Source organism: Lotus japonicus, chromosome 5 (genome assembly GCF_012489685.1).
Source record: "Lotus japonicus ecotype B-129 chromosome 5, LjGifu_v1.2".
Classification (NCBI taxonomy): Eukaryota; Viridiplantae; Streptophyta; class Magnoliopsida; order Fabales; family Fabaceae; genus Lotus; species Lotus japonicus.
In genome coordinates this window covers 10,179,960-10,193,959 of record NC_080045.1, presented here as the reverse complement: position 1 = coordinate 10,193,959, position 14,000 = coordinate 10,179,960, and the positions used below count along the sequence as shown (strand labels likewise).

The window sequence follows — 14,000 nt, the reverse complement described above, 5'->3', positions numbered from 1 at the left end:
GACTATCTCTTTTTTACTTTGTTCCCTCTTGATGGGGCTTCGCAGGTCGTGTAATAGATAATATGAGAGATAAGCTAGATGGTGATTTTACAGGGTAGGAGGTTAATAATATCGTGATGCAAATGAAGTCTACGTCGGCTCCGGGTCTAGATGACTTACGAACACCAGAAAATTATGGCTAGTTATTGGTGATGGTATTTCTAGGGTGATCTTTGAGTTTCTAAGCGCTTTAATGAGACTTTTCTTTGTCCCGTTCCAAAGGTGAAGAAGCCTAAACACACGAGTGACTTTCTGCTGATCTCTTTGTGCAATATTATATATAAAATCATTGTCGAAACTGTTGAAAATATTATAAAGAGGATTCTCAATTAGATTGTGATACCCTTTTAAAGTGCATTTGTGTCATGTAGACTCCTTTACTAATAATGCTTTGATTGCATTTGACACTTTTCACTACATAAGGAAGAAGACAAAGGGAAAACAAGGTTATGTGGATTAAAGCTTTACATGGCTATGACATATGATAGAATATAATGGGATTTCTTGAAAGCATTTATGGTGTCCATGGGGTTAGCTTGTGTGTCTTCACCCTATTTCCCTGTTTGGTTGAATGGTCACCCGGGCCAACCTTTTCATTCATATAGAGGATTGAGGCACGGGATCATTTGTTAGAATTTTTATTCAGATTGCGAAAGGGCAACGAAAATCTCTCATTTATTCTTTGCAAATGATATTGTCCTTTTTTTGGGCTAACAAGCAAGAAGTGAATGCGGTCGAAATAATGTTCAACATATGTGTGTTTATTAGAAATTGAAAGTTTTGGCCGTTGATGTAGTTACATACCTGACATTAACTGTTAGGAACACACTTTATTTAAAGTGCGAAACGAACACACTTTTAAAGTGCGAGAAAAAATTATTAAAAAGTTTTTCAAATCTTACAAATTTAAGGGTGACGTGAATAGATGAGAGGTTGTGGCGATAACATTTTTTTTTAATCTCTTTCTACTTTTTCTATATGGTTACTCATAAACCTCTCTTCCCGGGTGGAATGAGTTTGAAGTTGTTTTCCTACCTGATTCATACAAAGGTTAGGGGAATTGGGTTTGGGGCCCCCCTATGGGGCTCCGCGCCCCACTTAAAGTGGGGAAATTACTGGAAAGTCCCCCTTTAATAGAATACGAAAATTTATCTTCTGTATTGAATATGGAACTTCATTTTCCGTATTGAATATGAAACTTCATTTTCCGTATTTTGGGTCTGTTTAGTTTTTAAGCAAAAATCTAATTAGCTTGATTAAGTTCCATATTGAATACGGAAAATGAAGTTCCATATTCAATACAGAAGATAAATTTCCGTATTCTATTAAAGGGGGGCTTTCCAGTAATTTCCCCACTTTAAGTGGGGCGCGGAGCCCCATAGAGGGCCCAAACCCAATTCCCAAAGGTTAGTTGGACAGCACCATTGAAATGAGGGAGAGAACTGAAACCAAATCTCCATGATCATCAAAACCAAGTTCCCATTCTCACCTTCTTCCACTCCTTCCACACTCACCAATCTCACCCTCCAACTTCCCCCAACCACCACAAGATCAAGAGTTGCAGAACAAACCTGCTTAACTCTCCTCAACTCCTGCACCACCCTCACCACTCTCACCCAAATCCACACCCTCATCCTCAAACTCGGCCTCATCAACAACCCACTCGTTCTCACCAAATTCGCCGCCACCTCCTCCACCTTCAACGCCATTCACTACGCCACCTCCTTCCTCTTCTCCGATGACCCAACCACCGCGCCTCGCGCTTCCTCCTTCGATGCCTTCCTCTTCAACACGCTCATCAGGGCCTTCGCTCATACCCCTCAGTCGAAGTCCAGTGGGTTGCAGTTGTACCGGACAATGCTACGTTACGGCGTCGTGCCCAACAAGTTTACTTACCCGTTTGTGCTCAAGGCCTGCGCTGGACTCAGTGATTTGCGGCTCGGGAAGGCGGTTCATGGGTCTGTTGTGAAGTTCGGGTTTGATGACGATCTTCATGTACAGAACACCATGATTCACATGTATTGTTGCTGTTGTTGTGGTTCTGGTGAAGGTAAAGAAGAGGGAGAAGGGGTTGAGCTTGCAGGCAAGGTGTTTGATGAAAGTCCTAAGACGGATTCGGTGACGTGGAGTGCTATGATTGGTGGGTACGCGCGTCGCGGACATTCTTCGCGGGCCGTTGGGTTGTTTCGTGAGATGCAAGTAAGCGATTAGGATTCTCTATCTCTCTTTTTGATTTAGAATATTGAGTTTTAAACCCATCACAAGTTGAGGTGAATTAATGGAGCCAATCTTACAGGCTTAATTCTGTTCAATTTTAGCACACTATTATATCGTTGTAAGAAAAAGTATTGAGTATAATTTTGTTTGATATGATACTTACCACCTGTTTGGATGCAAACAAAGAGCACTTATTGGAGCTTATTTAGTGCATTTTACAGTAGATAAGCTTCAATAAGCTCATATCGAAACGGGCTCAGACGCTAGGAGATAGAGCTGTATGGAAAATACTTGTGTTATTTCCTGTTTTCATACTTTCTAACTATAAATCAAACGGACTCTTAGACAATTAAGGTTCACCTCATTTGTATGTTATAATTATTGTTTGCATAGGTGTACTTATTTCACAGCTTCTTTAATTTAAATTTGAATTTCTCTCTTTTTAATTATCTTAAATGAGTAGACAGTAAGTATAGGAGGAGGGGGAAAGAAGAAAATAAGTGAGAAGAACATTTCTTACTAAAATGTAGATGAGTAATTTATTTCTGCATGAACATCTTGCCTCACAAGAAAATGTTTAAGTTGGATGCATATTAAAATAATAATATTAAGAAGTTAATTCAGTCTTATGGATACAGTAAGTGGAACCATCGGAATTGTTGCCCACAGATTATAGTATTAGCCCTGATGAGATCACCATGGGTTGAGTGATGACCGACTTAAAACCTTGGTGTTTATAAACACTGCGTAGACAAGTATGATTATTTACAAATAATGCAGGTGATTAATTCTTTTATGAGCAGTTGAGCACACAGAATGTACAATGAAGTAGAAGATGGAGATACATTAACAGAATAATAATAATAATTATAATAAAGACAATATTATTATCAGTGTAGTTATTTTAATATTAAACTTTTATTGGTCGAATCCATACTCATACAATAATTGTTACATACAGGTTATGGGTGTTTGCCCTGATGAGATTACCATGGTTTCTGTTTTGACTGCATGTGCTGATTTGGGTGCACTTGAACTGGGGAAGTGGTTGGAATCTTATATTGAGTGGAAAAAGATACCAAAGTCCGTGGAGCTCTGTAACGCGTTGATAGACATGTTTGCCAAGTGTGGTGATGTTGATAAAGCTATGAATCTGTTTCGACAAATGGACTCGTGCACCATAGTTTCATGGACTTCAGTAATTGTTGGTCTTGCAATGCACGGTCGTGGGTCAGAGGCTGTTTCCTTATTTGATGAGATGGTTGAACAAGGAGTGGAACCTGATGATGTTTCTTTCATTGGGGTGCTCTCTGCATGTTGTCACTCCAAGCTAGTTGATAAAGGACGTAGTTATTTCAATTCAATGGAAGGGAATTTCGGCATTGTGCCAAAGATAGAACACTATGGATGCATGGTGGATTTGTTGAGTAGAGCTGGATTTGTCAAAGAGGCATTAGATTTTGTCCGAACTATGCCTGTTGAGCCAAACCAAATCATCTGGAGAAGCATAATCACTGCATGTCATGCACGCGGGGAACTCAAGTTAGGGGAGAGCATCTCGAAAGAGCTACTGAGAAACGAGCCAACGCATGAATCGAACTATGTTCTGCTCTCAAACATTTATGCGAAATTGCGACGGTGGGAGCAAAAGACCAAGGTGAGGGAGATGATGGATATGAGAGGGATGAAGAAGGTTCCAGGGAGCACCATGATTGAGCTGAACAACGAAATGTGCGAGTTTGTCGCTGGAGATAAGTCACATGATCAATACAAGCAAATATATGAAATGGTGGATGAGATGGGAAGGGAAATTAAGAGGGCAGGGTATGTTCCTACAACATCTCAGGTTTTACTTGACATTGATGAAGAAGATAAAGAAGATGCTTTGTATAAGCACAGTGAAAAGCTTGCAATAGCTTTTGCTCTTCTGAACACGCCCCCTGGAACACCAATCAGAATTGTGAAAAACTTGCGCGTTTGTGAAGATTGTCATTCTGCTACTAAGTTCATATCTAAGGTTTATAACCGAGAGATTGTGGTCAGGGACCGCAATCGCTTCCACCATTTCAAGAATGGTTTGTGTTCATGCGGAGACTTCTGGTAACAAATTGATTACGGCATCAAAGATTCTCTGTTCATGTGCTGAAAGTTTCAATATTAATATACTGGGTAGCATTCTCAAAGTATCAATTTTGTGGAGGGATTCAATCATGTGCTTTACTAATGTTTGAAATTTGTTAGTTTGTTCAACTGATGTAAAACATGGATGTTGTCCTCGGTCGGTGGCTCTTCCCTTCACAAATATAAATGAAGGCTATGGAGAGTTTTGGTCGCCAAATTTTCATTGTTAGTGAAAAGGCAAGCACTTTTACATTGGTTTCATGATGAAGTTGATAAAATCATGTATGTTATTTTGCTTTTCTACAAGGTTAATTCTAAGTGCCAATGCAGGTTGGCACAAATGGTCAAGGATCTGGCAGGGTTGGTGGTTCAATTTCCTTGTACGATTTTGTAAGAAGCAGCAGAAGAATCACTAATTCCGGGTAATTTTGTGTTTATGCATCCTTGTGAAAATCAAACTCATAGCACTAGCAAAATCGTCAATGCATGCATATGACAGTAAAGGATGTAAACGTATCTGGTCATTGATCGTAGCTAGTTTTTATTTCAAATGTATTAAAATTGCATTCTCGAGTTAATAACTTCACTTAAGAGATTGTGGCTTTTAATTGATTGATTATTACTTTTCTTTTCATCTAAAATCATTTGGAACAAACCGAGTGTTTAGTAAAACTTTTTCATAATACTATGTAAATAGACAGCATTAATGATATGCTTCAAACGAGTGGTTATGGACAAAACTATTTGGGTAATTTGGCCAGCCCCAAAGCGTTTAGGGCGGTGACCTAGGATGAGAGATTAGTCTCATGACTATCTGTTATGGAATACCTTGATTAAGATAAAAAAAAATATATAGATTATTAGATTTGATTTTATTGCTCCAAAAAATATCAAATTCTTAAATCCAGGTAGACATGCCTCTTTAGACTTTAGTGATGTAAACAAGTCACACGAGGTGAAATAACATCAGTTGCTGTCCCATGAACATTATGGCATATTGCAGAAGCTGGCTTGTCTAGATCAATTGAGGTAATGTTGATTTGTTGCAGCTTAATATTGTCACACCCTATCTTGGCACAGTCAAGCACAACTGCATGCTCATTGGTACATGTGCCATGTATGTTCCTGAATGTAACGTCAGTAACTTCTAATGCTTCCTTCTGCAGCCAAAATAAAAGGGGGAAACTATGATGCAGATTGTCACCAAACAAATCAACAAATAACAAGCAATAAGAAAGAATGTTAACCTTTTCTGGAGTCCTCATGTAATGTTGGTCAATATACACCGGGTAATTTGTTTGATTCACTATGATATTCTCGTAGATGATAGCCTTGGCGTACCCTTTTCCACCCTTCATAGTAAGTAGAAAGCATTTTTATTAATTAAATTTAAAATACAAATATATTATTGTAAATTATTTAGAAAAAAACTAGCAAAGTACAGCTTAATACTCTTTTCGTTATATTCATTTTTCATAGTTCAAATTAATATCAGATCTACTAAATTATACAGCTCCATTCTCATTTTGTCGGATCATGCTTGAAATTTAATATAAATTTCTACTTAATAAAAAAGTTATAATGGAAAGAATGTATTAGAAAGTGGTAGCATTTACCGGCCATGTTTTGATTCTAGCTGCACTATCACCTCCATTGAATGTGCAATTCCTAACATTCACATGTTCTGCGAATTCCTCTTCTCCATTTTCCCCTAGACTCCCCACACTGCATCAAAATTGAAAATTTTAAGGCATGCGGACAAATTACTCATTTATAAAACTTCAATTTTGGGTGAAAAAGATTTTTTTAATTTTTGCAAATCTAAGTCCCCTAACTTGTGCATATATGGCAAGGTCAGATGGTAACAATATTGACAAACCTAATCCCGTGACCAGGTCCACAAGTAACATGGCTAATGTTGATGAATCGTGAGCCACCTTTGATGGCAATACAGTCATCACCTAAAATCACACACGCAACACATAGATCAAAATTGTAGAATTACCTACTTAGAGAGAAACAATCTGCAAAAATAAGGGCAAGATCAGAAAATGATAATTAGTGGGTGAAGGTTTATGTGAAACATGTATATTTACCGCTCCCTATTATTGAGTTACGAATGTTAACCCGAACTGTGTTTGAGATATCAATTCCATCAGTGTTGTGACTAATTCCTTTTGGTGAATTTATGTGAACTCCTGAGATTGTTACATCTCGGCTGTGAACCACAAAGATATGCGATGCTGGCCCGTTTATGTGAGTGAGTCTACTTATTTGAAGCCCATCACATCTTTCAAATAGCAGAGCCTGCAAATTCTCCATTGCAAACATATCACTATTATTTGAACCAAAAAAAAACTTCTTATCAGGTAATTTTACAGTGAATTATGTTAAAAAATGGTTCACCGATTGCCATGTTTTTACTTATTATAAATGATATTCTATGGTGGACCTGGACCATGTGAAAAATAGGTCATTTATGAATTATATTTTTACCACTAACATCTAGTATATGTTATTTATAATATGTTCCTTATATATATTGCAGAAAGTTTTTTTTAACTTGTGAAAGAGATTTGTTTGAGTCATGATAGACAAAGTCTATTTAAAATTTGTTTTTTGTGCTAAAAATCACAATTGGAGAGAAAGTTCCGTGAACCGGATTTGTTTTAGTGGACGGTAAACAAAGTCATTTTTAGATGTATTGATTTGTGGTGACAAATCCCACTTTATGAGATATTCTGTAGAGATTAAATGAGAAGAAATTACTTAAATGCTACAAGGACACTATGTGAAGCCATTTCAAAAAAAAAAGACATTATGTGAAGAGTTTCTAACCGTAGGTAGTCCGGTGCATCCTTCAGTTCCATTCAGCTGCAAATTTAAATGTTTACTGTTAGATGATAATCTTACACACAATGGTTGCAAAACACGTTTCGCCAAAATTAATTAATTTGTACAGAAAGAATTAACCAATAGAACAATCAACAAAGTACATCAGTTTGTAGAAGATAAATAATCTCAAAAGGGTAAAATGCTTCGTTCTATTGGTTAAATTATGAGATGAATTACCCATAAAAAATTGCATAAGAAAACTTGTATCCGCAAATATTGAAACTATATCCTAATAACAAACTTTAACGTCTCGCTACATAATATTTTTACGTGCTTTTCAAAGAAAAATTTACCTTCTTATAAAAAAAATCTGAATATTTTTACCATAGTTTCAAAAAAAAATTTGTGTTTCAAAAAAAAAGTTTGTGCAAATTAAAACACAGCATGTAAATCATCATATGTTGACTTACACTGCCCCACCAAGATTGACCATGACCGTTGATCACTCCTGTTCCATCAAGTGTCAAGCCATTTACGCCAAGGAAATAAAGCCACCGTTTTGAACATGCTCCCCATGCATTTCTTGGAGGTGCAATTATGTTCCCCATAATCTGTATCATTAAACAATTAAAGGTGGCAAGTTTGTTTTTGTCCACCGATGGACCATCAATTAAATACCGTTGGATCTTGGAATATAAGAATATTCTTTAAATCAATGGTCAAGATTGATTTTCTATCAAAAGGGTATAATTGTCCCTCAAAATCCCCAAAATCCCCTAACCCAATCTCCTTCTTCCTCATCGGAAAAGCAAGAGGCAGAACACGGTTTTGGTAACCGGCGGTGCTGGCATGGGGTTTTGCTTCCTCTTTCTCTCAATATCTCTCCTTCTCAGTCCACAAATCTTACACCGTTAAGATGAACTTGGGGTTACTAGGTTGATGTTGATTTGTAGTATGGGTTTATGTTTTTGTATTATGGATATTGTTCCATCCAGGCTAAAATCAACGAAACACTGATCCAGAGAGGTTTCGAGCAAAGGGGGAAGAGGAGAAAGAGAGAAGAGTTTTGATTTTCTTTTCCAGATTTGGTTGAAATTTGATGGTTCACCCATATCTCTCCCAAGCTGCTTCAAGATCTCTTCTAAAAATCTAACCTTTTTCATCTCTTTTCAATTTTTGTGTTCTGATGCCTTCTTATTATGACGATAGGGGCAAGAAAGATTGGGGCTTTCTTGCAACTTCAACAAAAAAACGGGAGGAAGGTGAAGAATCATATTGGTTTGTAAGGTTGGGAAGCAAGGAGAGAGAAACTTCAAACCCAGATCTGGGCTTAGTTTTGCGCTTGGGGCTGGAACAGTGGGCGCAAACTACGCAGATTGATTACTACACTGTGAAGCTTTGGATCAGAAATCAAATCCAGTTGAGGGCAGGGGAAGAATATGCATAGAGTGTGGTGTGGGAGAAGCCAAAGTTTGATGCTTTATTCAAAAGGGTGTCTGGGGAAAGGATCAAAGTGTTTGAATTTTATAATTTTGGAGGTGGTAATTAACTGGAACAAGAGTCAAGTTTAAAATGGAACCAGTCAATCTCTCACGTTGTTCCTCAGATAAAAACAAATATAAGTACAGCATTTGAATATGTTAACAATTCGGAACTTGGAGATATGGGGCTCATATTGTATCTTGTGTATTTTCCCTTCTAAAAAATCTAATCTTCTTTAATTTCTTTTCAAATTTTCTGTTCTGCAATTCAGTTCTTTTATGATGATGGAGACAAGAAAGATGGAGGCAAGGAGGAAAGAGTGAGTGGATGCAGGGGCCATGGCTGACAATGTGACGGACCTGGCTACAATGGTGGAGAGATTGAAGTGGTGAAGGTTCAGATTGGTCTGGAAGCAGGGAGAAAGACAGAGAGAAAGGAGAGTAAAGTCTGAAATATCCTTTGTACAAAGTCTTTAATACCCCTGGTCCACCGGTGGACCAAAAACAAAGTTGCACACCCTAGTGGGCACCACAATTAAATACTACTATTAAAAGTTAATGCAATTCGGCATTCATTTTAATTTTTAATGGAAAAATATAATTAGACAAAATTTTCATGTACTATATTGAAAAAACATTGGCTATTAGTATGTAGCGGTCAAGTCTACAAAAGACACAAGTCTAAATCAATGAATGGCCAAAAGACACCGTATTACGCTGTCAAAAGTCACATAGTTAAAGTAAATACTTTCTCTATTCCAAAATTATTTTTGTTTTACAAATCCAAACCATTTTATATCATTTTCTTTTATTTATGTCCTCATTTAATATTATATTTTCCAACTACTACCTGAAAATGTCATCTATCACAATTTTCACAAATTAGTTGACTAATAATAATTATTCTCTCTCTTTAGTATAACACAACATTAAATAAGGGTACGTATTTTAGTCAAATCATAACATCAATTAATAAACTTTTAAACTATATGCATAACCTTAAATAACAATAATTTTGGAACGGAGGGAGTAACCAAAGAATATGCCTCCTGCACTAGAATAGCCAAATTAGATCTTCCTCGCCCAGCTTTCCTTCAAAGCTCAAAGAGATTCAAGCAATCGGTCTCCAAATAGATAAAGCGAAACCCAAGATCAATAGCAAGCCTCATAGCCCAACATAAGCTCGCTGCCTTCGCTAGCACCAACCAAAAATTTGATGCAAACCAACACTTGCGAGCAACCTCACACTGCAGCAAAACATACTCAACAGTTTCCTCTCCGACGCTGCACAATGGACATCGAGCATCCACATCAATCTCACACCGGCAAAGAGACGCGCACACCAGCAAGATATCAAGGCACCTTCTCCAAACCACCTTCAAACAGAGAGGTAAAGCCCAAGCTCCCCAAAGCATTACCCATAACGTAGACGACAGATGCATACCCGAGGAGGAAGAAGGCACGAGTCCTTGCCGGCTCTTCTTCACGAACATATCACTAGCATTTGGCTAGAATAGATGAATCAAACCTTTTGAACAGACAATGGTATAGCCAAAATTTGGGCCACTGTAGCGGGTGGGAAAATCATAGCAAGAAGTGATAGGTTCCACCCTCCATGGAGCGATGAAATGAGATGAGACATCCATTTCACACCAAAATCAGTCGCCACCACCCTGATTACAAGCAACCAAAATACCATTTGTAACCCACTTCTCTCGCCAAATGTGAACCTTCACCTCGTTACCAATTCTCCTGGCTCCTCCTTACTCAACAATCCAACTCGTCCCCACAATACTCTATACATAGCTTGGTCTAGGACCCTTCTTTGCACCACAAATGTCATATTTCGGGAAGTACACCGCCTTGAAAATACAGCCTAGAAGGGATTCAAGATTAGAATAAATCCGCCACCAATTCTTAGCCACAAGCACTAAATTAAAAGACTTAAAGTCTCGAAAGCCAAATCCTCCGTCACGTTTCAGGCGACACAACTAGTCCCACCTAGCCAATGCAAATTCCTCCTAGATACATCTCCGCCCCAGTAGAATTTACTTACCATTCCCTCAATCTGAACACATAGTCCATCAGGCAATAAAAAACATGACATCACATAAGTCGGTGTAACCTAAGTCACCGTCTCACGCCTCGCCTTAATATTTATGAAGTTATTTATATTATTCTTTTACCACATAAAAAGTTTCAGTATATGGGAGAGACTAGAGAGGGTAGAGAATCAAAAGGCTAAATTATAAAGTTTGTACCTTAATGTTTACATTTTTAGATTGGCAAGGACCTTTGAATCTTATTTGATGCACAAGAAATGTATGCCCAGCTGGTACCACAAGCGTTGCTGTTGTTCCACTATTTGCTCCACATAAGTCTTTCCATGCTTTCACAAAAGCCTACATAATATAGTATATCTTTATTAGGTTGTATCTCCACTTATTTCTCAATATGTAAATTTAACAAGTAATCAAGTATATTGTATATTCAAAAATATTTAGTGAATTCAATTAAATATAGAAACATGAATTAAATAAATATACATAAGAAATATATTTAAACTTATTTATTATACATGAAAAATTAATTTTGGCATAATTTTGAAATATATATATTACAAGATATTTAAAATACGAATAAAAGATGTAATTTGCTTAAATTATTTTCTAGAAGTTAAAAAAGACCCATGTCTCTTTTTTCAAGTGAATTATAACAATAAAAAGAGCTTCTTTTTAGAGAGTGTGTTTTAATTTTATATATAAGGGTATAATTCTTGAAAATTCCTTACATTTGGTATAATCAATATCTACAAAAAAAAATGCAAACAACAAAAAATATTTATTTATAAATTATTCGGAAAAAAACTCTCTCAAGTAGATGAGTATGGATAACTTCATCTATTCACAAAAAAAAAAAAGATAACCAAGCAAATAAAATATTAACAGAAAATTATTTAAGAACATTTTGGATTTTTGTAAACATATTTTATTTGTAACTAATATGGAGATGAAATCCGAAAACCAAGAATGAATTTATGAGGGTTCATACATGAAAAGTTCGGGTAGTTTAATTAGAATGAAAATTTAATTATTTTTTGATGTATTTAAAAAAATGAATGAAAATATAACATTATAAATTATATTTATCTTGGCACAAGTATTCTCCACAAAAGATAATCTCGTTCGGGTCAGAAGCATTCATATTATGATGGAATTAACTCTTTTAATGAGATTTTTCCATTCACAAAATCCGAACTTTAGATCTTACCTAAGAGAACCAACATGAGCCACCCGTGGAAAAATATTACATTATATATTTCAACCGTTGTAGAAAATATAATAGAATGATGGGTCAAATTAATATGTTTTTAATCGCGGTAAAATAAGGGTGAATTAGTCGTAGGATTAATAGAATATGTGAAAATAGTCATTGTTGTACATCCTCTAGCGTAATGTATTTTGAGGCAATTAAAACTGTTACTAATGAACAAAAGCTGCCGCAAAGTGAATGACAAAGACTAACCTCACATATTTTATTAATATTGTAGGCTAAAAGCTATAATTTTTTTTTTTGAGAGATCAAATCTCATTCACCCTATTTTACCAGGACCAAAAACATACTTAACCCTAAAAATTACCAAATAAAACATATCGCAGCTGTATATTTTGTGACATAATATTGTAGAAAGAATAATTGTGTATTTACTTGGGTATCATCAGAGACTCCATCTCCTTTGGCACCATACTGAAACACGTCAAATGTACTGTGGCCATGTCCAAACCACAAATTGCAAGAAGCAGTAGAAAACATCAAAAGGCCAATTATAAACAAGTCCTGTGGGATAAAAATATACATTGAATTAGAACAATACATTAAAGTAGTTGTTTACGGACAACAAATTCAACCAATATAATTGAATTTCACGGATATTCTGGTTGCTGCTTGTCAGCGGTGAATATCCTAGTGTGAAAGAAATCCAACCAACAATACAATCACTTACCAAAGTATGACTTTGCCAATACATAGGGAATGCGTAAAATTTGATGTTCTAGATTGCTTATGTTTAAGAAGACCTTTTGTGTCAAATCGAAAATGGGTTCAGTATTGGCCAGTTTGTTTATTTTTTTTCGAGAAAACTCATTTTAAGATTTATGTATAAAGAAGAAAATTTTGAAGACATTATATAAAGTAATTTTCATTTGATTAATATATATAATTGTAAAAAGGCTTTTTAATTTTAGAAGTAGTAATAATTGCAATTTTCATAAAAATACTTAATGGAATTTCTAAAATGATTTAAAATTTTAATGTGATGTTTTAGAAATAAAATTAATCTTGAAAATTTTGAAATAAATGATCTCATATGGACTTTACTATATCTATTCACTTTCCTTTGATGTTTATTGGAAAAATCGGTGAAAAATAAAAGATAGGTGGAAACTAACGTTATTTAGCATTGTTCAAAAAAAAAAAAACGTTAGCTGGTCAAGGCGAGGCTTTGGTTGTGATTGAGGATCCGATTCCAGGATTGGGATTGCTCCTTCTTGCGGATGCATCGGGGTTCTCCTCTGTGAGGTTGTAGTTTTTCTATTTTTTCAGCTCAAGTACCAAACTCTCAAAGGTTGACCAACCAATTTTGTTTTCATTTTTTTTACTAATATACCTTCAACATTTAATATGATTGGTTACATCGGATATTAATAATAAGGTAAACTTTATCCACAATGTTAGAGATATTGTAGTTGAGAAGAGATTTACCAAAACATCATATTTGTCAAAATTAAACCGGACAAGCCTGTTCAACCAGTTCGACCGACAACTAGTCGAATGATTGGTTCATTTAGAGGGAAAAAAATCAATTGATCGAGATAATCAGATAAAATATGTTTATGAACCCTTCAACACATTACACATACTCTCTTATACTTAAGAAATATGTTTATGAATGCTCTGATACATGTATTCATTCATAGATTCTGATATCTAAAGAACATGAAAATGAATCAAGTCAATATACTCTAACATATTAACATTTATACTCTGGTTCATTATTGATTGCAATGAACCGCAATTATCTAAAAGCAAATACATTACACAATGCTCTAGGACATTCCAATAAATATTCTAGCGCATCAATATCCACCATAGTTGTCTGTTGATCCAAACTCCATCACTCTACTTCCGCAACGACCCACATCTTCATATTGTACCACCTTTTCTTCTCTCCATGGAACCACCTTTCTCATCTATCTATGAAACTCCAGGCCTGAATTGAAGTGCAAGCTCATTTTTTAGTTTCAAAGA

At 35.8% G+C, this 14,000-nt stretch overlaps 2 protein-coding genes and 1 long non-coding RNA gene across 3 annotated transcripts; 2 read left to right on the top strand and 1 right to left on the bottom strand.

Moving 5' to 3' along the window:
* Nucleotides 1-1,437: 1,437 nt before the first annotated feature.
* Nucleotides 1,438-4,614, top strand: LOC130717657 (pentatricopeptide repeat-containing protein At4g21065-like). The gene is made up of 2 exons (XM_057567984.1): nucleotides 1,438-2,238; nucleotides 3,218-4,614. Exons 1-2 carry the CDS (start codon nucleotides 1,498-1,500, stop codon nucleotides 4,358-4,360), a joined length of 1,884 nt encoding a protein of 627 aa, XP_057423967.1. The 5' UTR covers nucleotides 1,438-1,497; the 3' UTR covers nucleotides 4,361-4,614.
* Nucleotides 4,615-4,711: 97 nt separating this feature from the next.
* LOC130717659 (uncharacterized) lies at nucleotides 4,712-9,312 on the top strand. The gene is made up of 3 exons (XR_009012377.1): nucleotides 4,712-4,799; nucleotides 5,286-6,746; nucleotides 8,966-9,312. It is a non-coding gene; the product is annotated as an uncharacterized LOC130717659 (long non-coding RNA).
* On the bottom strand, nucleotides 5,247-8,353 carry LOC130717658 (probable polygalacturonase At3g15720). The gene is made up of 7 exons (XM_057567985.1): nucleotides 7,683-8,353; nucleotides 7,216-7,251; nucleotides 6,474-6,684; nucleotides 6,257-6,338; nucleotides 5,994-6,102; nucleotides 5,625-5,729; nucleotides 5,247-5,537 (listed from the first exon to the last, which is right to left on the bottom strand). Exons 1-7 carry the CDS (start codon nucleotides 7,830-7,832, stop codon nucleotides 5,307-5,309), a joined length of 924 nt encoding a protein of 307 aa, XP_057423968.1. The 5' UTR covers nucleotides 7,833-8,353; the 3' UTR covers nucleotides 5,247-5,306.
* Nucleotides 9,313-14,000: the final 4,688 nt, after the last annotated feature.